The sequence below is a fragment of the Carassius gibelio genome, chromosome B1 (assembly GCF_023724105.1).
Source record: "Carassius gibelio isolate Cgi1373 ecotype wild population from Czech Republic chromosome B1, carGib1.2-hapl.c, whole genome shotgun sequence".
Taxonomy (NCBI): domain Eukaryota; kingdom Metazoa; phylum Chordata; class Actinopteri; order Cypriniformes; family Cyprinidae; genus Carassius; species Carassius gibelio.
Genome location: NC_068396.1, coordinates 34449752 through 34473655, shown reverse-complemented (window position 1 = coordinate 34473655; position 23904 = coordinate 34449752). Strand labels below are relative to the sequence as shown.

General features: G+C 35.6%; 1 protein-coding gene and 1 pseudogene across 2 annotated transcripts; both read left to right on the top strand.

The window, feature by feature from the left end:
• The first annotated feature begins 2529 nt into the window (after window positions 1–2529).
• On the top strand, window positions 2530–5225 carry LOC127949548 (stonustoxin subunit beta-like; annotated as a pseudogene).
• A 2406-nt stretch (window positions 5226–7631) lies between these two features.
• LOC127949417 (protein NLRC3) lies at window positions 7632–14027 on the top strand. Of its 2 annotated transcripts, XM_052546654.1 has the most exons (7): window positions 7632–7754; window positions 8372–8483; window positions 8633–10453; window positions 10639–10812; window positions 10923–11096; window positions 11888–11934; window positions 12827–14027. In XM_052546654.1, the coding sequence occupies exons 3-7, from the start codon at window positions 8718–8720 to the stop codon at window positions 13351–13353; spliced, it is 2658 nt and encodes an 885-aa protein (XP_052402614.1). In that variant the 5' UTR covers window positions 7632–7754; window positions 8372–8483; window positions 8633–8717; the 3' UTR covers window positions 13354–14027. The 2 variants fall into 2 exon arrangements, with proteins under 2 accessions (XP_052402614.1, XP_052402615.1); XM_052546655.1 differs by lacking the exon at window positions 11888–11934 and having other exon boundaries at window positions 12827–12970.
• The last annotated feature ends 9877 nt before the right edge of the window (window positions 14028–23904 follow it).

Genomic DNA, 23904 nt, shown 5'->3' with positions numbered 1-23904 from the left:
TCTACGCTTGCTGTTAATTTGGTTTGATGACGTCAAGAAAATACCCCCCACCCATTCACATCTGAAAACTACTACTTATATGTAACACAATATAACTGTAAAAATAATGTAAATATGTAACTTCACATAATTTTGTACATATTTGTTTACATGTTTGCATTTAAATAAAGAAAACGCTTGACCCTCTACTTGCTCTCTGTTCGTTTTCTATCTAGCCTACTTAAGATTAACAAAAACACTTTCTTTATATATTCTAAATATTTATATTCTAACTACTTGTTTTCTCTCTCTCTCTCTCTCTGTGTTTGTGTGTGTGTGTGTGTGTGTATAAAGTAGTCAAAGTTTGAAGTGGATCAAATCTTTTAATCAAAGCTTTCCTAAAACCAAAACGTATATATATATATATATATATATATATATATATATATATATATATATATATATATATATATATATATATATATATATATCGTTTTGATTGCTTTTGTTGATCTCATTATTAATAAAATAATCTGCTAATATAAATGTTTTAATTAATGATCTACTTAAAATGCCTCACATACCAAAACAAGTGGTTAGTGTGATTTCAAAGGACATTTAAACCATCTCTGATTGGTTTATTACATTATATTAACCAATATAATCTATAAGAGCGTGTTGTATTGTTATTGGACATACTGTAACTATGCCTGTGATCGTTAAAAAAAAACGTGTTCTTTATCCCCGCGAGGAATACACGGAAGTAAGCGCAATTCCTTTGAAACTATCCACTGCGCATGCGCAAAGCAAACAGGACGGCACCGTGGGAAATAGTTAGACCTACTACAACAAATAAAGAACAATTGAGAAAACGTAAATTTGATCCATTATTTCGTTTTGGTTTCCTTGTTTATTATATTTCCCGTTTCGAGCTGAAAGCAATGAAACAAACGTCAGTTTTTAATATTTGGTTCATACAGAAAAACAGAAAAACAAAATATTGATTCGTTATTTCGTTTTTTGGTTTGCCAGATTAAATGGAATAATTGAATGATCGGATGATACACGGACCCTTATTTAACCTCATTTGATAAAACTGTTTTGAAAAAAAAAAAATTTTACATTTAGAAATTTCTAGAATATCTGTTTCGGGTTTTTTGTTAGTGTAAAAACTTTTCCAAAATAAAAAAGTAAGTAAGTGAAGTTTTCACTTATTTTTCACAAGATCTTGAAGTGTTCCTGTAGCTCAGTGGTAGAACATTGCATTAGAAAGCACAAGGTTGGGGGTTCGATTCCCCGGGAACACATGATAGGTGAAAATTGTTAGCCTGAATGCACTGTAAGTTGCTTTGGATAAAAGTGTCTGCTAAATGCATTAATATTATTTAATTAAATTTTACTCAATAAAATGTACTTATTATTTTCTTTTTTTTTACTTAACTTAGTTAAGTAGATTTACTTAATTTCCAAATGTGTTAAATTTACTTGAAAAATGCTTGTGCAAAAACTTGCCAAATAAAAATTAAGTAAATTTACTTATTACTTTTTTCAGTGTATGGGTTACCATACTTGGCAAATGTCACGACTTTCACTTTCATGTGCTTTCAAGTGGCCAAGTACGCAAGTGTGTGTATTTTGAATGGGGCAAAAATGAAACATCTGGAGGATAAAAAAAGGTTACGTTTCATTTAATAACAGCCCATAAAGGTTTGTTGTTGTTGTTTTGACTTTTGATAATAATAAATCTTTACCATTTCTTGTAGATACGTGTGCTACTTACTAACTCCTCTTTTACCAGAGCCCGGGACCCATCCACATTAAAACAGTAGCTCTGTAGCAGAGGTGCAAGTTGTAGGTTCAGAAAATAAAAGTCATCCTAAGTATTTTGTTACAATCACCTGGATTTGTTAATTAGCAGTTTTTCAGCAGAAATGGGACCAAGTCATTTCTTTCAAGTCACAATTAAGTCTGGAGTCAAATCCCAAGTCCTCAAAGAGTTAAAGTTAATGAGATAATTAAACGACTAATTAAATGGAATGACTTGGTTCCTTTGGTGAAATCAGCTGCACAGCTAGCACAGCTTAATTTGTCAACAAAAGTTTCTTCACGAACCCTGCATTACATTGGTCCTCATTTAGAAAACAATGTGCAGTCAAATTCTCTGAACTGGGGTGTTTTGGAAGGCTGTGCCGAGATGCAGATATGTCTAAAATGGATGAACAAATATGTTTATCACTTCCATAAAGTCTGCTCCTTTTCTCCTCAAACACGTTTGGTACCCTATGACTTGTGAGCCAAACCTGGTTGTTGGACAAAACTCATTTTGTGCTGAGGAAGACATATTGAGCTTTTGAGATTTGCAAGATGTTTTAATGGTGTAATGATGTGATCAAGGCAAATTTGGTTTCTTATGACATAATCCATTTAACACTTTGTTGTACTCTGTAAGGTTCAAATGCAGAATTGATTCTCCCTTATTATTTGGTTCTGTATGTACTTATTTTTTTTTCATTGTCTTTTTTCAGATTGGACCATGGAGGAGATTTCAGGATCACACAAGGGCTGCGAAAATGTAAGTCCTTATGCACACACAAATACACCAATGAATATTTAATAAAACCATAGATGTTCTAATCTTTCTTTCTTTTATGTTTTTCCCAGATGCATGTGATCTCACACTTGATCCAAACACAGCACACACTCGTCTCTCTCTGTCTGCAGGGAACAAGAAAACAAAGTGTGAGAGAGAGAATCAGCCACATCCTGATCATCCAGACAGGTTTGAGAACTGTGAGCAGGTTCTGAGTCGAGAGAGTTTGACTGGACGCTGTTACTGGGAGGTTGAATGGACCGGCTGGGGTCATGTAGCAGTGGCATACAAAGGAATCAACAGGAAAGGTGGGAGTGACTGTCGATTTGGATTCAATGAAAAGTCCTGGAATATTTACTGTTGTGATACAATTTACTCTGTCTGGCACAATAATAAGAGCACAAACATTCCTCGCCCTTCACCATCTACAAGAGTAGGAGTGTATCTGGACGTGTCGGCTGGCACTCTGTCCTTCTACAGTGTCTCTAACAGACACACACACACTTACACACTTACACACGTTCAACACCACATTCACTGAACCCCTTTACGCTGGGTTTCTGGTTTATCGTGATTCTTCGGTGTTTCTCTGTCCAATGAAACAACCTCTTGTGAGAAACCACAAATTTAATAGCTAGGAGTGTCTATTACATTTCATAAAAAAATACATTTTTCATAAAATAAATAAATAAATAATTGCGAGTTTGGAATTGTAATTATTTCATTGTCAGATAAGTAGTTGACTAGTTACATTATAACATATAATCACATTGTAAGATAACTTGTATTGCCAGGTATAAATATTATTCAATGCGAAATTGAGCCGTTTTCTGTGAATGTGCAAGACTTTTCTGGTTCATTATCTGCTGTAGGGAAATAAAAAGAAGAATAACAAACTGCAGTTTGCAGTTTAAACCAGTGTGTTCATAAGAAACACCTGTTGAAACATTTGAATCTTCATATTTGAATCCTGTTTGTCACATGGATTTTTTTTTTTCACCTTTTCATTGTAAGCTATCATCTGCTGTGTGTGAGAGACTTCAGTGAGTCAATGTGAAGGTCTATAGAAGCATTTTTAGCTCTGCTGGACTCTTTAATTAATGCATTAATTTAGTGTGTTCTTATAAAAGCTACTGAAGATGATGTCACTGTTTCTCAGGATCCATAGACTCAGTTTCATTGCACTGGATTGTCAGGAACTGTTATTTCACTGTTTTATATTCCTGTACAATGTACACTATTGTACTATTCATATTAAATCACCTTTTACTGATTGAAATTACCACGATATAAAAAAGATAATCTTCTAGTACAACACTGAAATTATGTTTTATCTGTTTGTTTGATTTAGTTTTGTTGCTACCTTGGCATTTGTCACAGCTTACACTGTTCTGTATATAGATGATTTCAGTGGCAACAACATAAACAAACATTACTGCTCATGCACGCATTTGTGGTCCTAACTTAACTTCCGGTAGACTTCCAAATAGAATCAATAACAACAGCTAAGTAGTCCCTCTTGAGTAGATTATTTTTGATAACAAACTAAATATGTTTGCTGTATAAATCTGATTTACTGTACATGCAAATTCATTCTCTGCCAGCAGGAAGTACTTTAAAGCCGGTGAAACAGTAACTACTATACACAAAACAGCGCTGAGCTCACAAACGCTGCTTTATCAGGCATATAACATGAAAGAGGAAATGAAAATTATATAAAAAATTTAATAGACTAATTGAAGATAGTCTTCTTTCAGAAATGCAGTGATATAAAATCACCCGCGCCTCATTTTGATTTTTAAACATGCAGTACGTGCTCATGTTTAATCAACGAAGCCTTTTGGAAAATCACTGATACTGTGAGCGCCACAAATAAAAAAAGAGTATGGGCAAACACATCTGACAGCACAACCACCTAAGTCCAACTTCAGTTTTTCTAGACAGCGCCACAGCCTGTCTAATAAACAAACACAGACTGGAAGATAGGGCCAGGAGCCTGCGCCTTATGAAAGTGTCTATACATATGTGTGTGTGTTTCTTTTTTCCTGTGTTTGGGTTTTGTAAAAACATTTTTGTCAGGTAAACTAAAATGTGTTTTTATTCAAATCAAAATAAATTGATTCATTCTACCAGACTACATTAAGTTGTACCAGTAAAATGTATCTTTTCACAGTTGTGATCGATGTCACACCATCTGTCTTCACCATTATAAGTTCTGGTTTCTCATCTTTGCCTCCATGTCATGCAATACAATCGTTTAATTCACAGGTAACCATGGATTATCTTTTACATGTTAAATATTATATGTCATGTTTCTGGTGGTGTTTGTAGCGTAATGGTGTGGTGAATGTCAATAAAAGGTTATTCCTTCATCAGATGACATAACATTTTCTAGATCTTTAGTTTTTGAGTTGAGTTTAATTTTCATTCAGACTGTGTGCACTCCCTACTGAAAAAAAAAAACAAAACAATAGAAACCATTACAAAATGTGTAATGGTTTTACTGTTTATAATTGGACTTGTATTGGTTTTAATGGAAACTGTATTGGTTCCTGTGGTTCTCATCTTCTATGTATGGCTTAATTGTTAAAAACAATAAATCCTAAAGGAATATGTCCCAAAACACACCGAACAATTTTTTTTTTTTTTTTATGATGGTTTTAATGGTTAAAAATGAATGGTATTAGTAGTGGAAAGCAATTACATTTTCTGTGATGGTTTAAAGGGTTTTTTGTTCAGTAGGGCTGTCACCTACATCACAGCTGCTCTAGAGTGATCTCACTTGAGTGTGATGATGCTCTGCGCCACTAGAGGAGCGCGAGAGTGTTTAGATCTACTGCGAAGGAACACGTGACTAACTAGAAACGAAAGTAAAGGAGGGTGAAACGAGGACACGCAATTTCAAGGTTTTAAAGCGGTCACTTCTTTAAATCTCCTTTTTTGTGGTAAGTTATTTATTTATTTATTTATTAAGAATTTACCATGTAACCTAAGCTTGTATGTCTCCTTCACTGAGCTGCTGTTTGTGTGTTGCCGTTCTTTACACTGGATTTAAGACCTCGATCATTCCACAGTATAACAGTTCGACACGTACGTTAGACAACTGAAGTGCGTAGCTGAAATATTTTGATTACCAACTTTGACTATTAAAGAGGACGAAGATCGGAAGAACAGAGACAGAGGAGTGCGAGAGCCATAAATATTTTACTGTGAATCCTAATTGTTGCAGACAATACACTTCCCTTAGGCTACAACGCTTTCTAAAGCGTTCAGAGCAACTGTTCTACTCTATCAACTCCGCTTCCTCCTCTTCCTCCTCAAAAAAAAAAAAAAAAAAAAAAAAAAAAAAAAAACCGTTACTGAAAGTATTTGCTAAAGTGAATTAACTGGGATTTTATGTTTCTGGTTGAACAAAATTTCGTCCTTGTTCTTCGTTTGGGGGTTTTCCCGTAACGTTTATGTCAATTTTGCACAGGATTCGCAAAAACTGAGTGCACGAAAACAAAGCGATTCATCATTATTCTCCACATGCTTTAAAATATGGAATTAAATATAGAATTATAGAAATTTTATACAATTCACCGTATATGGTGTGCATGCTTTTCAGGTAATTTGTAGTTACAGAATCCCATCAGCAAATTCAGAGGCATAACCATTATTTCAGAAGAGAATATAGTTTTAGATTTACTCACACTCATGCCATCCAAGATATAAGTGATTTCCCTCAGTAATAACATTACAGTAAAGAAGATTTTTTGCTAGAATGAATAATTCAGCGGCTGCCGTTTTAACTAAAAAGCTGCTTGGTTTAAGTTAAAAATCTTTCCTGCTCTACTGAAGAATAAAAATCAGCACTTCATAATCCTGCATAAAACTTGTTATCCAAAGCTACTGATCAGTGTTTCTTTTTTCTCAGTGTGTTTGTCTATTTACTTTCTTTTGTCTGGTTAAGGACACAACCTCTAAAATGAGTTCTCCGTCTCCTGAGTTCAGCTGTGATCAACAGATGGAGAATCTCCCCACTACATCTGATGATGAAGCAGGGACCACTGAGCCCAGGTAAGACATTAGCCGTTTTAGCATTTGTCAGATGCTTTTATTCAAAGTTATTCGCAGTGCATCCTAGAAGCCTGCGGTTGGTTTCCCAGACAGTTTCCCAAATCCTGGCCACATCTGGCCGACATGGATTTCACACAGGCCAGATGTGGGCCGGATCTGGGCCAACACTATGTGCTGTCTATGAGGTGAACGGCATCTCATATTACCACCAGAGAGACACAAAATAATTTTCCTGAATCATTTTCTGTCATGCTGGGATGCAATCCTGCCTACTTCTGTTCTTCTGTGAGCACTTTCTTCTCAACTGAGAGGAAAAAAATGTACACTGGTCTTAGCTACGTCCAGCTTTGCAATAAATATTTACAACTAAAACTATGAACAGGCGCAACTATTGCCCAGCTGACTGTGAGTTTATGTACAGCAAACGTAACATTGAATGTCACTTTAAAAAGTATTTAAACATTTTTAGTTTGTATTTCGTGATAAAATTGACAGATTTGAAAGTGGATATTATCTGTCTCATTAAAAGTAGCAAATAACAAAGCTTATTGTAATTAATCTGTGGCAGGTGATTTACAAGTTATTTATACTGTCCAAGCTGTTATATTGTCCATCCAAACAAGATAATGCATGGTACAGTTTCTTCTAATAATTCCATATCGCATGTAACATTTTACTGCATAATTACATAAAGAAATATATTTTGTGTTACCCGGTCAGCAGTGTGGTAGCCTACATTTGCTATACATCGCTTATACTGATTGAGAAATATTATAAACATTACAGTTCAAGTCTGCAGTATGAATTAATTTACGGACATGAATCCAAAATCTAATAATGTCCAAATAAACCATGACTTCTCTTTTCTTTAAACATAAATCAAGGTTTCATTCAGATTATGGACAAGAGCTAGTTACTGCCAGAACTTGAGACATGGGGATTGATAAACAGCATATAGATCTAAAATTTGTTTTTGTTTGTCAATTAATTAAACTTTTGTCAGTGTCACCAGGAGGACAAAACAGAGACCAGAGTCTATAAAACCCAGTATTGTGTCTATGAAGAGCAGCAGATCCCTGATGCAACCCCCAGAATTAAGTGGTGGAACAGTGACCTCTGACCCCAGGTAATTTACTTGCCACATGTGCATTTGTCAGATGCTTTTATGTTTTCTCTGTATTTTTTTCTTATATGCATCTCTATTCTTGTCTGTACTTTTCTGAATAATCTTGATCTTTATATTACATAATTTCTCATATCAATTATTATTATTATTATTTTGTACTCCTTATTTGTAAATTGTTTTGGGGGAAAAAATGTAATTCTAACAAATATATAATTGTAATATTGTTGTATACAATACAGATAGTTTGTTTGAAGCAGCTTTGCAGATATAGACAAGAAATTAGTTATTTAATGATGCAAACAAAATACAATTCTACTTTACAGCAGCTCTAAAAATGCAAAAGTAATCAGTCATTATTCAGGTAAAATAACTTCACTGTTAGTTAAGTTAGTTAAGTTCTGTTCAGCCAATATATAAAGCATTTCTGGAGAAAACAGTGATGTCATCATCCAGCTCAACTCAGTTTAATTCTCATCCATCAGTGTCTGTGCAGTTAAGTGAATAGTATTGCCAAATATCAAGTGTCCCTAAACAAGCAAGCTAAAAGGCGACAGTGGAAAGTATGTGTAATAAGAATGTGCAAAATGATTTTTTTTTTTTTTTTTGTCTTTTGTAAGTATCAGCAGGAGGAAGGGACAGAGAAGAACCCAGTGGTGTATCTGTGAAGAGTAACAGATCCTTTTTGCAACCCCTAAGTTTCTGTGATGAAACAGTGACCTCTTATACTTGGTTAGTATCGAGATGTTGTTCTTGCATTACTCCCCCTAACTGCTATACTTATTAAAATGATTGATATATGTCTTGTGGTCTTCAAAGACTCCAATGACTTTTTGCAATGACAATAATTGACTTTTTCTTTTTTCGGGATCTCACTACAGGCAGGAAAGAACTGAAGCACACCTACAGAAACACACACTTGAAACTGTAGACCTGCAGAGAGTCAAAGACCAACACAAAACCAGCATGAAGATCAAGTATGAGAGATTATTTGAGGGAATGAAACTCCAGGAGAATGAAACCCCCTTGAACAGGATCTACACACAGCTCTTCATCATAGAGGGAGAGAGTGAAGGAGTAAATGAAGAACATGAGGTTTTACAGATGGAGAAAACAGCCAGAACACAACACTCACAAGACACTCCAATCGACTGCAATGACATCTTTAAAGCCTCCGCTGAAGCAGGATCTGAGCAGAAAGATCAGATCAAGACTGTTCTTACTAAAGGCATCGCTGGAATCGGAAAAACCGTCTCTGTGCAGAAGTTCATCCTGGACTGGGCCGAGGGAAAAGCCAATCAGGATGTAGATTTCATGTTTGTGCTTCCATTTCGAGAGCTGAACTTGATCCAAGATCATCAGTACAGTCTTCACAGACTTCTGCTGGACTTTCATCCTGAACTTCAAGATCTGGACTCACAGATTTATGAGGAGTGTAAAGTTGTGTTCATCTTTGATGGTCTGGATGAAAGCAGAATTACACTGATGTTTTCAGACGCTCAGAAAGTTTGTGATGTGACTGAGACTTCATCAGTGGCTGTGTTGATGTCAAAGCTCATGAAAGGAGAGCTGCTTCCCTCTGCTCTCATCTGGATCACCTCCAGACCAGCAGCAGCCAATCAGATCCCCTCCAAATACATCCACCGTCTGACAGAAATTCAGGGATTCACTGAGCCTCAGAAGGAGGAATATTTCAGGAAGAGAATCAGTGATGAGCATCAAGCCAGCAGAATCATCTCACACATCAGAAGGTCAAGAAGCCTCCACATCATGTGCCACATCCCCATCTTCTGCTGGATCTCATCCACTGTGCTTCAGAAGCTCCTGGAAGAAGATCTGAGAGCAGAAATCCCTCAAACTCTGACTGAAATGTTCATCCACTTCCTGCTGATTCAGATCAACATGAGGAAGCAGAAGTATGAAGAGAGAGATCCAGAGAAACTCCTGCAGTCCAACAGAGAAGTGATTGTGAAACTTGCTGAAGTGGCTTTCAAACAGCTGATGAAGGGTAATGTGATGTTCTATGAGGAGGACCTGATTGAGAGCGGCATAGACGTCACTGATGCCTCAGTGTATTCTGGGATTTGCACTGAGATCTTTAATGTGGAATCTGTGATTCATCAGAGTAAAGTCTACAACTTCATTCATCTGAGCGTTCAGGAGTTTCTCGCTGCTTTCCATGTGTTTTACTATTATGTGAGTACAACTATGGAAGGATTGAGGAATTTTGCTTCATTACAAAATTTGCTTAAATGTGCAGTAGATAAAGCTCTAGAGAGTGAGAATGGACATCTGGATCTGTTCCTGCGGTTCCTGCTGGGCGTCTCACTGGAGTCAAATCAGAGACTCTTACAGGATCTACTGACACACACAGAGAACAGCTCAGAGAGCATCAGGAGAACCACACAGTACATTAAAGAGATGATTAAAGATGGACATGAACTCTCCACTGAAAGATCCATCAATCTGTTCCTCTGTCTGCTGGAAGTGAAAGATCAGACTCTGTCCAGAGAGATTCAGGAGTTTGTGAAATCAGACAAACACTCAGAGAAGAAACTCTCTCCTGCTCACTGCTCAACAATCACCTACATGCTTCAGATGTCAGAGGAGCAACTAGATGAGCTTGTTCCAATGAAATACAACACATCAGACGAAGGGAGAAGAAGACTGATACCAGCTGTGAGAAACTGCAGGAAAGCTCTGTGAGTGTTGAATCAAGTCTTACAGTAAATTCTTTCCTCAATGGAATTATAGTTTGTGTTGTTATACTAGTTGATGCTGTACACCTTGAGTTTATTCTGTTCTTTTTAAACTTTCTAGTAGAAGACACTGATATTATTTAAATAGCAATTACAGAATTAAAGACATTATTTTTTGTGTCTTTCAGTATTGCTGGCTGTAACGTGACTGCTCAGGATTGTGAAATTGTATCATCAGCACTCCAATCCTCAAACTGTGTCCTGAGAGAGCTGGATCTGAGCAACAATGACCTGCAGGACTCAGGAGTGAAGCTGCTCTCTGAGGCACTGAAGAGTACAAACTGTCAGCTGGAGATACTGAGGTTCGAGTCTCACGTTAAGTCATTTACATGAGGAGTCATGATATTTACAGATTAAGGTTCCATACTAACATTAAAGTCATCCCCTGTTTCCTATTGATGTGTGTCTATAGGTTGTCTGGCTGTATGGTGACAGAGGAAGGCTGTGGTTATTTGTCTTCAGCTCTGAGTTCAAACCCCTCACATCTGAAAGAGCTGGATCTGAGCTATAATCACCCAGGACCATCAGGAGTCCAGCTACTCAAACACAAACTAGAGGATCCAAACTCCTCACTGCAGATGCTCAAGTATGTGGAGTAGAGAGTGGGTTTTACTCAAGATTACTCAAGATCTAACATGTATTTTCCACAAAGTTGCAAAACTTTCTGCATTTATAGTAATCACACTTTCTTTTTCCTTTTTTAACACTAACTTAAAATGTGCATAGCAATTTCAGCATAATCTGTAATAATGGCATGATATTTTGGGCATGGGTTTTGTTATCATTATTGTCTTGGGAGTGAGAACAGGTCAGCTTTTTTGGCTTCAATTGAGGAGAGGCTTTAATAAGCTTAGTTCAGTACAGAAACAGCGGAATACTTTTTGAATTGACAGTCTGTTCACTAACCTTCAATGTGTTAACCAGTAAAACTTTATTTTGGAATGAGCTATGTTTGGATATTACAATTTACAAAATAAACGCTGTTTTATGAGATGAGTTGCTGAGAATATTGCAACAAGTATGACTTTTATTTTCATGCAATCTGCAAACAAAGCTTAACTATCACAAAGCGAAAATTCTTTTAAGGTAGTTTGTTCCAGCATTTTGGAGATTTTGCCACAGTTCTGGATTTAATATGCTTTTTTCTGTTTCTTCGTGAAATCTGTCATTTTGCTTGACCTTCACTTTTTTTAGCAGAAACCTGAATTTGCCTCCTGTTTTCTCTGTTTGAATCCTTTGTTAAAAAAAAAAACAACAACAACAAAAATAAATCTGTATTCACTGATTTTAAAATGCTCACTGATTTTTTTGCGCATTCTTGCAAACTTCAAATCATCATACATTATTCATCAGTGGCTTATATTTGTCTCTGTTTAGTTTTGACCATGGAAACCCTTTGAGAATCATCCCGGGACTGAGAAAATGTAGGTATTTTTTCTCTCTTACATGTGGCTTGTAGGGACTCTCCGCCTGTGTAATGGTTTTTGAACTGTACAAACTGTATTTTCTATCTCCTTACCCTCCGCCTACACCTCATAAAAAATGTTCTGTATTTTTTTTATTTTTAAATAAAGGCTGTTTAGTATGTTTAAACCCATTTGAGCCCCTTTCACACTGCACGTCGGACCCGCAATATTCCCGTAACATTGCCTGGTCGCCTTCTGTGTGAAAGCAACCACGTCCCGGAATTGATTACCGAATCGAACCCGGGTCGGGGACATAGTAACATTGCGGTAATCGATCCGGAACGAGCGCTGTGTGAACAAAAGCCAGATCTAATTCGGTATCGAAGTGATGACGCGCGTTATCGCGCGACTTTTTTACCGGTTGTTTTGAAGGAAGATCAACATTCGCGACGAAAACATATGTGCAAACTGTAATGAAGCAGAGATCAGTTAGTTCCTCACTTTCCGCGCTGACGCAGAGATCGTTTGCTTGCTTCAGTTAAAGTATAACGTGCCAAGCTTTGTCGACTCGTACATTACACGTCACGCGCTGATGTCACGTGTCGTTACGGGATCTTCAAGGGTTGTGTGTGAAAGCACGCACATATACCGGGTCATCACTGGCAGTGTGAAAGTGCCAAATCTAGCGACCAGGGAACAATTACAGGAACACTTTACCCCTGTATTTGCCGGAATGGCAGTGTGAAAGGGGCTTTGGTTTACAGAGAGAGATCATAAACCATGTTTACATTGAAATACCTGTGTTATCAAATTTGTCATTATATCAGTCATATATGCCAGAACACACACACACACACTCAGAGCTCGAGACTGTCCTTAATGTACTTGTGATGTCTCTTCTTGTGTTCAGATGCCTGTGATCTCACACTGGATCCAAACACAGCACACACTCAACTCGTCCTGTCTGAAGGGAACAGAAAGGCAAAACACGTCCAAGATCATCAGCAGTATCCTGTTCATGAAGAGAGATTTGAGCAGCATGAGCAGGTTCTGAGTCAAGACAGTTTGACTGGACGCTGTTACTGGGAGGTTGAATGGAGCGGATGGGCTTATATAGCAGTAACATATAAAGGAATCAACAGGAAAGGAGGAAGTGAATCTTGGTTTGGATACAATGACAAATCCTGGAGTCTGTACTGCACTGAAAACAGATATTCTGCCTGGCATGATAATAAGAAAACTGATATACCAGCCCCTTCATCCTCTAATAGAGTAGGAGTGTATGTGGATGAGTCGGCTGGCACTCTGTCATACTTCAGCGTCTCTGACACACACACACTTACACACTTACACACATTCAACACCACATTCACCGAACCTCTGTATGCTGGGTTCAGGGTGTTTAAATCCTCATTGTCTCTGTGTCAGTTTAAATAATCTGATGTGGAAACAACTGAGCTGTCAAAAACAAATTGTCTATATTTTCAAGCAGTAAGAAACTTAGATTTTTCCTATTTTTCTTACATAACTTACAAATATTAGAAAGTTTTGATGCCTTCAGTGTTGCTTTTTGCTTTTACCTTTTTAAATGCTGGTGTACAGCTAAACATTGAGCAAATATATTTTCCCAAGTTGCAGTATAAGGATTTAAGTATTACACAACACCATGTTTGAAATAAGAGTGTTAGTTTGTGTGTGTGTGTGTGCGTGTGTGTGTGTGTGTGTGTGTGTGTGTGTGAGCATGCATCTTATGACTTGTGCAAAGAGAGATCCATATTTTTCTCTAGGAAGGTGAATTTGTTTCCCTTCTTTTGTGATGATTAAAAGCACAGAATGACATAAGGTGTTTTTTTTTTGTTGTTGTTGCTACCTTGGCATGTTAAACTTTATACTGTAGTTTTCTTTTCCTGTTTTGAATTTTTTCTTTTCATGTAACCTAAAAATGTGGTTTTATTAAGGTCAAAATAAATAACAAGCAGTATTCATATTTCTGAACCTACATGATGTAGGCATCAGATCAGGTGAAAATGTCTCTTTAATGTAACATCTGCACAGTGTGACAAAACAGAGTTACTGGTTTTCCTCAATAAATCTTTGTACATGATGAATCACGTTCACTCTCTGTCACGTTTTGTGCTTATAGCTCAGATTCAGTGTTAGGAGATTCATGCTGACATAAAAAAATAAAATAAAATAGACACCATTACAAAATTTGTAATGGTTTAACTGTTTACATTTGGACATGTATTGGTTTTAATGGAAACTGTATTGGTTCCTGTAGTCACCTTCTATTGGTGGCTTAGTTGTTAAAACCAATGCAATATGTCCCAAAACAAACTACAGAAAAAAAGAAAAACATTTTTTAAATGGTTTTAATGGTTTTAAAGTGGATAGTATTTGTCTCTGAGCCTGCTTCTTATTCATCATCATTGGAGGTTATGGAGAGTGGGGTAAGCTGACCCACCCCCTGTATCTTGGCAGCTGTACACTTTTACTGCCATGTGATGATGTATTTTGGAAAACACCCATGATTTCTGCCAGACTGTGATAAGGAGAAAAACATGGGGGAAATGGAAAGCACCCATTTACTTTAAAAACTGTTTTTGGCTTGTCAAAATAAAATGTTTGCATGTGTATTGGTTGTTAAATCAAAAGTAAATTTATCCAGTTCTAAAAATATTATTTTAAGTGATTTAGCAACAACAACAAAAAAATAATAATAATATTAACTTGAACTGGTAAGGTGCCGTAGCTATTCTATTTTTATTTTTTGTTTTGTTTTTATCCAAAATGGCAGCTATGGGGCAAAGTGGCAGAACCACATTGGTAAAAATGGCTAATCGTATCCCAACTCTATAACACATCATATTTTATTAAAACCAAATTATATAGTATGCCTATAAATTGTTTACATTTATAAAACATTTATACATTTATAAATGTTCTAAATTAGTTGTTTATTAGTATATAATATAGCTTTGTGCTGTAAAATATTAAATTAAATGTTTAATACTTATAGGGGAAAGTGGGATAAGATTAGCCATTTTTACTAATGTGGTCCTCAAGATAAGGGAAAATGATTCAGCAGTACAGTGAAAGTATCTATCCTATCCTATCCAAATGAAAGTATTCCTACCATTTTAATTGTTCAGAATATATCTATGATAATAGATAATAGTGTTCTGTTGGGGTAAGTTGACACGAGTCGAGTCAGTGGGTAAGATGCACTATCGCGGTGTAAAACGACCATCTGACTGAAACTGATTCAATCCCATGTGAAAAAAATAATCATTTAAAAAATAATTAAATAATTTTATTTTACAAACAGTCATTTCTTTCATAAAGGTAACTTTAACAACATAAAACCAACAAAATTAAGTTTAAATTTCAATAGTTAATTGTTTGCCTCTGAAACAATATGTTGAACACAAGTTGTAACATTCCTAAAAACAGACTAAACAGAGAGTTTGTTGGCCATTAGGGACTACAGGTGGAAATATATCTGATTATAATGCAAGGAAAAGCATTTTCTGGTTCTTATCAGAGAAGGATTTGGTGCATTTTTACACAGACCCTGTCAAATAAACTGCAGAGGGTATATATATATATGATAAACTAAACCAGTAATATATCACATTAAAATAAAATTTTATAATTCATCGATTTAACTTAACTACAGTGCATTATGGTGGGGTAAGTTAAAATGCTGACACAATTTAGCCCACAGCATTTGACTCACTTTGCCCCATAGCTGCCATTTTGGATAAAAAAATAAAATAAATAAAAATAGCTACAGCACCTTACCAGTTCAAGTTAATATATATATATATATATTTTATGTTGCTAAATCACTTATATGTATCATAATATTTTTAGACCTGGATACATTTATTTTGATGTAACAACCAATACACATGCAAACATTTTATTTTGACAGTTTTTAAAGTAAGTGGGTGCTTTCCATTTCCCCCATGTTTTTCTCCTTATCACAGTCTGGCAGAAATGATGGGTGTTTTCAAAAACACATCATCACATGGCAGTAAAAGTGTACAGCTGCCAAGATACAGGGGGTGGGTCAGCTTACCCCACTCTCCACAACACTGTAAAAAAAAAAAAAAAGTTGTGTCAACTTAAAAAAATAAGGCAACTTATCGCAAGCGCTTTTTTGAGTAAACTTAACAAAGAAGACCAATGTCCACCCAACTTAAAATAATAACTTAATATTACAAGTTGTCACAATATAAAATAGTCTAAAAATAAAAATAGTTAACCTAAAAAATATCAGAACAATTTTATTTTTTGTTTACTGAACACAAGGCCTATTATTTACCTTTAGCTGATGCTTTTTTCCAAAGCAACTTACAATTGCTATATATGTCAGAGGTCACACACCTCTGGAGCAACTAAGGGTTAAGTGTCTTGCTCAGGGATTTGAACTCAGGGTCTCTCACACCAAAGGCATGTTTCTTATCCATTGCACCAACACCACCATCTATAAAGTTTGTGTCCAAAGCACAAAGACATAACAAGTCTTGTATATTAACTTCTTTACTCAATGCATTTTACACTGAACTCAACACATGGTACATAATGCATGTTAAATAAATCCAGTGTTAATTATACCTTCATACGTTAGCAGTCTTGTGACATGAAGTCACACGTATTTAACATTTAACATTTTAACGTTTTTAAAGGAACTATTACGTGAAAATTACTATATTGCGTATTTTAACATCAACCTAATCCACTGGGCAAAGTAACGTCCAGTGGATGTCTTTTTAGGTCTTCTGTACGTCCGATATAGACGTTCACAGATCCTCCTTACAAGGTTTTGTGACTTTATTTCTGTCAGACATCTAGAGAAGCTCTTATTGAGAATTAACAGAGGTTTACATGTTGATATTTTATTCATTTGAAGTCACCAAGTGTTTGGTTTAGTTGGGATCTGACTTTTGGCAACCAGCATTGACTTCTCCAGAGAAAATCAATAGAAAACTGGGGTAAAAATCATGTAGTCAATTCTAGGCTGAAGTCAGACTGATTTGGAGATCTGAGATTATTTAGGATATTATATCTTGAAAACTCTAGGAAGAAATACATTTACAAATTTTAGTCTCAAAATAATAATAATAATAATCTTAAATAGAATATCAGAATGGTTGCTTTCTCAAGTCTACATAAATATGATATACTTTGTGCAGCATTGTCAGGTTCATTTATTTGAATAGCAGCTTCACAGGATAAAAAATAATAATAAAAAATAAACTGTAATAAAAACATAATTTAAACAATTTCAAGAAATTCTGTAGCAAACTATTTGACAGTTAACTGACAGATGCTTTTATGCTGTTAAGAAAAAGAAGATTGAAGACACATCACTACATTCCCTTCGCTTGTACTCTTGTATCACTGTATGTGTGAACACTTTCATACTGTCAGTGATCTTACAGAACATTTGAATATATTCTAGCCAACATCGAAATATGTCTGTATTGTCATCTTTTGTGTATTGTCAAATGTCTGAAAATTCACTTCTTAAAGCATTTTTATGTCTAACGTACACAATGTAAACTAAACAAATTACAAATTACTTGAATTTGAGATACTTAGACTGAGAATGAAATTCCTTGAATTTGAGATACTTAGACTAAGAATTAAATTGCAGACATGTCAGTCCGGGTCCTTGAATCTATGCCATCAATCAAACCATGACATGATGAGTTCTCAAACACTGATCATATATGATAACTTCACTCTAGCTGATATTTACATGAAATGCATAGAAATGTGCTGTCATCCTGATGGGAGACTTCTAGATATCCGCACAATAGTTCATTTATGTTATATAGCAAAATGAAGTAAACTGTAACATGTTATACCCAAAAACCCTTCATACAGTGGACTACTAGTAAAATTGAATAAATAAATAGGGGCCATAGATTATTCAGAAACTTTGACCTGAGCATGTTTGGCTCTAGTGTTTTTTCTTTAATTGCTAATGTGACCTTTTTACACCACAGACTGAACTAAACAATGCTTAGTAATTGATCGACAAAGTATTCATTTTGTCATTTTTGGTTGACTGTAGTCCATTACATACCTTTTTATCAAAGTTATCCGACATTATGAAGATGAATTTGTTCTGACACAGTTTAACTCTGAGTTCTTGTCATATTTTATTTTAAATTTTGTTTTGACTGTATATATAATTTGTACAGTATAGACTATGCAGTGCTATCTTACATTTGATTATTCAGTTTTTGTACCTGGAAAAAATGTAAACATTGTGTAAATAGCACAAGTAAATAAACAGAACAAACATACAAATTAAACAACTTCAAACAGGTCCCACTGGTACCTGCACCCAGCCCTGTTTATGACAATTTCACATGCAACTACATAAATATTTTTGCTCATTCATATTTGCCAATTGGAAAAGAACAACACATTACCACGTACTGGACACATAAGTTCACTTCCACCATTTCACTCATACAAATGCTGTTCACATTCGAGAATTCAACACAGTGCTGTACTCTAAGAAGCGTTTCCTGTTGGTACTTATCAAGAAAAATCTGTCTATCTATCTAGCCTTTGATTTATTTTTAAAAACAGACAGAACAGTATAGTGAACTGAGACAAAGTATGACTCGTGGGTGGGGATGAGATGCAGATCAGTCGTCTGGTTTCTAGGGAAGGGAGTTTTTTACTTTCGTTCCTCTGAGATGGGTGAGTGGGTGTTTTAGAGGGTGTTGTGAACAATATATCCACTACAGTCATAGCAAGGTTAATGTGAAGAACAATATCAACCACTTTCTGGAGTTTAACCTGAAATCTGGAGAATACAGGACAAAGTGAAGGAGAAAATGAAAGAATACTATCAGTCATCAGAGAGTTTGTTCATGTGAGCTGCTGTTGTCATTCTCACTTCACAGACTCTTCAGAAGGTGTAGTTTTGTCATGTTTCCTGCAGGAGGAGCTGCAGACTTCTGTCAATGTGCTGGGACAGGATCTGGAAATGACCTCATCAAATAAACCTGTAAAAATACTGTTCCCAAATCGATCCATGCATCTTATTATATCATTATATCTATACATATCATTCAATAAATGATAATGTCACACATCAATATCTTAAACAGGACATGCTTTATCAACACAACTATCAATACACAGATAGAAGTTAAGACCTTCTGGGTAACTGCCAGCACAACAATACAAATTAAACGAGTAAAACATTGACCTGATCAGTGAAAGAATAACAAAGCATTTTAGATGTAAAAGAATAAAAAGGTTATTAAGGTATATTCAAATTGATCCAGACAGATTCAACGATTTTATTATTATTATCAGTAGTAGTAGTTTTTTTTAATCTTAATATCGCCTTCAAATGACAAGTAACAAATCACCCTCCAGCTTTTATTAATTTACTTTATTTACCTAACATCAAGCTATTTGTCACAAACAGCAAAACCCTGCAAAAACACAGAACTGTAAAAGTTATTACAGAGTTTGCACACTTCCATTTTTACCTCCACAGATTTATGTTCTTCTTCATCATCTTTTTCAGATTCATCAACTGGCAAACAGATCTCAACAAGCTGTAGACTAAACATTTTGGACATTTTGGACCAACAATAGTTTAAAAATCAGGAGCATGTACAAAATCTACACTATATAGTCAACATCTGAAGTGGGTCAAAAGCTTTCATCAAAGTTGTTCTTATATCAAAATTTGTTCTTGTCTTAACTTTTTTGATCCACTTCAAATGTTGACTACTGTATTAACTTAGACTGTTTTGTGTGGAAACTGCTGTTCTATTGAGCAATTTTTATTTTCATATTTAATCAATTGCTGCAATTTTGTAAAATGATGACAGCTGTATATACAAACAAATAAAATATATTCAGCACATTTTGGTTCACACGATCTTATTTTGATTTTTGTTCAAATCTGCCCAGCTGGTTTCATTAGTCTTTAGAAACTTTCTGATTAGTGTATCAAAACAGATTAATAAGTGATACATTAATCACAGACACATCTATGAATCAGAGGAATTAATACTCTAAATAAAACAAACATTTATTAGACAAGAAATAAATACTTGCTCCACCATTGTTGTTGATGCATTACAGTTTATTTTTGTCAGTTTTTGAGAATAACAAGCTGAAATGCATTACATTTTTCCCCAATAACTTGTTTTCCCATTAATCAGACAATAAATATATAACTACACTCCTGCATCCTAAAAAAAAATTAAAGATTAGATATAGAAAAAGACTGATTCCATATCAAATTCAATCTCTAAAAATTAGAACCTTCCCAAAATATCTCACAAGAACTGTACCAGATCTCTACTCTACACACACACAGTAAATTACCAAAAAATAAAAAATGTTCCATCAGTTACATATATTTATCCATCAGCAAACAAACCTGTCCTAATATAACACAACCCTTCACCATTATCTTCTGTTAACTAGTGTCTATTCACCCAACATCCAGCAGCACATTGTGAATAATAATAATAATAACAACGACATGCATATAGAAAGCTGCTCAAACACTAACATAAATCAGCTATTAGCCCCAAATATCAAGGTGAAATCCCCTAACCCTAGTTTAATAGCTGTTTCTTTAAACTGATTTACTCATCACTGATATTTCATTGCACTGCTCTTTTTCAGCAGCATCTGCCACACGCTTTATTCACAAAATGATCTCATTTAGGCACATGGGGCTTCAGTAGCTGTCAATCAGTTGTAAGCATTCAATCCTGGCGTTACTCCTTTTTTTTTTTGTAGACGCTTTGGATAAAAGCATCTGCGAAATCAAATTAATTGCATGACATGCTATCATAACAGGATACGTAATTAATCAAGTTATTCCCAATTCAGTGTATATATTGCCATTTGCAGAGAAAACAATTAAGATAAAGTAAAACATATTACAATTTTTGAGAGCAGAGTAAATCCCTGATTAGATTATTTTTGTTTAGAAATTATAATTAAGCATCAAATTAATGATTTACATTGACAGTCCTACTTTAAAGATGAATGTGGGAAATTAGTTATAGAATTTACTCTGTCACACGTTTAACAGACCGAGCAGGAACAGTGGGGTCACTGGCACACCACGACCCAGGATTGGGATACTCCTCCCCCTCCATCAGTTGGTAACGGGGTTCAGCATATTCAGGACCCTCATGGAGATCCCAGAGACCACTGAGCACCTTACAGGAGCGAACCTCATTTATACCACAGCCGTCCAATGAATGACGGTCAACTGTTGTCTCATGCATTGGCTCTTCAAAATCTTCCTTTTCAAAAAGCTGGATCTTATAAGATGTCAGACGTTTCACAGACAGAGCAGGAGCAGTGTTGCCATTGCCCCATGACCCAGGATTGGGATACTTCCCCACCTTCAGTTGGTAATGGGGTTCAGCATAGTCAGGACCCTCATAGAGATCCCAGAGACCACTCAGCACCTTACAGGAGCGAACCTCATTTATACCACAGCCGTCCAATGAAGGACGGTCAACTGTTGTTTCAAAGATTGGGTCTTCAAAATTCTCCTTTGCATAGAGGTGGATCGTAAATGGCAGACATTCAAGACACCATGCAGGATCAGGAATGGGAGCGGGAGCAGGAGCAGAAGCAGTGGGTATGCTATTGCTCAATGCCTTAAGATTGGGATACTCTCCCTCCTTCATTAGGTAATCATCATAGCCACGACCCTTCCAGAGCTTCCAGACGCCTCGGATCACCTTACAGGAGCGAACCTCTGATATACTGCAGCAGTCCAATGGTGAACAGTTCCCTGTGACCACACACTTGGTACCTTTAAACTCATTCTGACCGTATAGCTCAATTACACACTTGAAGAAAAAGAGAGAGAAGTGAGAAGGTGAGTTCTTTTTTTTTTATCCAGGTAATTGTGCTGTTTTGAGCCAACATCAAAACACCTTGACTACACAGCAGAGTCTCCAGTGTTAATTTAACACTCTAAGTGTGGACTCACATAAACACTGAAGCAGTGTTAAAAGTAACACTGAAGCAGAGTTGAAGTTAATGAGATAATTAAGAAGTTAATTGAGTTATGATTGACCATTATTGAAGAAACCCGATGTTAACAAGCAGAATCAACAAACCAGAAAATCACAATTTGTGTGTCACCATTATAGTGGTCAGTGTTTGCTTTAATTTTCTCAGTTGGTGATTCTGCTTGTTAACATCAGGTGTCTTCAATAATGGTCAATCATAACTCAATTAACTTAATTATCTCATTAACTGCTTCAGTGTTTATATGTATCCACACTCAGAGTGTTAAATTAACACTGGAGATTTTGTTGTGTATAGCCGGGTTTCCATCCAAAGTTACAAGAATAAAAAAATATATATTTGCACATTTTAAACATCACTTGTGATTAAGCACCTTTCTATCCAATGAGTCAAAGAGAACAAGATTGTCACTTCCTGTTAAACTGGCATTATATATGGAAACACAGCTTATATGCTCATTATACTGTTTTTTTGTGTGTGGCTTACACACTGTGTCTGTGTGTGTCAGATCTGCAGGAATGACAAACAAACCATAAACACTCACCTTGCCAAGGCGCCACCATATAAAGCAGTCCTTAGCATCCTTCTCCTCCTCATCAGAGATTTTTGTGTAGTAAACTCGACCAACATGTTCACTAAACTTTTTCGGCAGCAGACTGGATATCTGAGATACAAGTGAAATCAACTTGTTGATCAGTCATTACAGATCTAGAAAACTTACTTTTTACCCAAAGTAAGTTTCCCTGCACCCCGGGATGTCTTTTTTTGTGACTATTGAAATAAAAGTTGTTATATGACCATCTGAATACCACTCACCTTAAAGAGATTGTTCACCCAAAAATGAAAATTCTGTCATTGATTACACACCCTCATGTCATTTCAAACCTGTAAGACCTTCGTTCATCTTCAAATCACAAATTAAGATATTTTTGATGAAATCCGAGAGCTTTAAGATGGGTTTGAAACAACATGAAAGTGAGTAATTAATGACAGAGTTTACATTTTTGGGAAAACTATTCCTTTAGCCTCACTATTATCAATCACTTTTGGAACAAATTAATATTGACTTATATATTTTTTTTTTTTTTACAGTTTTGAAAAATATATAATAAACAAAACAAGCTGCTGTTTCACTAAAGATAAATTTTTTCTACATTTAATCTGACACTGTAGGCCAACTGTTAGCTCACAACCCAGCTAGATTTTTTTTATTCTAAAAATGTTCTTAGAACATTACCATGATTCTTCTAAAAATGTTTTTAGCGGGTAGTTTTATTTTTGTTCCCAGAATGTTCTCACAAAAGATAGGATAACGTTCTCCAAAAACATTCTAAAAATGTTTATTAATAACATTATTAGAACATTATCCCCTAACATTCTAATTTAATTATATATGATTTAAGCAGAGGTTTAGATGTTGATGTCTGTTTAAAAGTAATGGTCTGGTCTGATGTCACCATAATGATGATAAGTGTTGGTTTTAGTTGTGCAATTTGACACTTGTCTTGTCAGTGTTGATCTTTGGATGCTGTAATCGTTATTATGACCAAAACAGCATGAGAGCATGTAGTTAGCTGATGCTAGTTGTTTGCTGATGACTAATTAATCATCATTTATGAAGTCTGGTTGCTTGTTTTCACTCAATCTAATGTGTGGTGTTGGCTACTCATTATTTTTTAATGTGATGCAATTGGTTAACAGCCTGAGACCCAGCTGAATTTCAAGCAGATAATTTCAAGGATTTGAAAGAAACACATTTCTTTGTCAAACAAACATCAAGATTCAGTGTATGAATCTCAACAATGGTGACATGCCCCATGTTGCAATGTATTCTGGGTACATCACACAAAACTCATCCATGGCACCCAGAATGCATTGCGGCATGAAGCATGTCAACATTGTTGAGATTCATACACTAATTCTTGA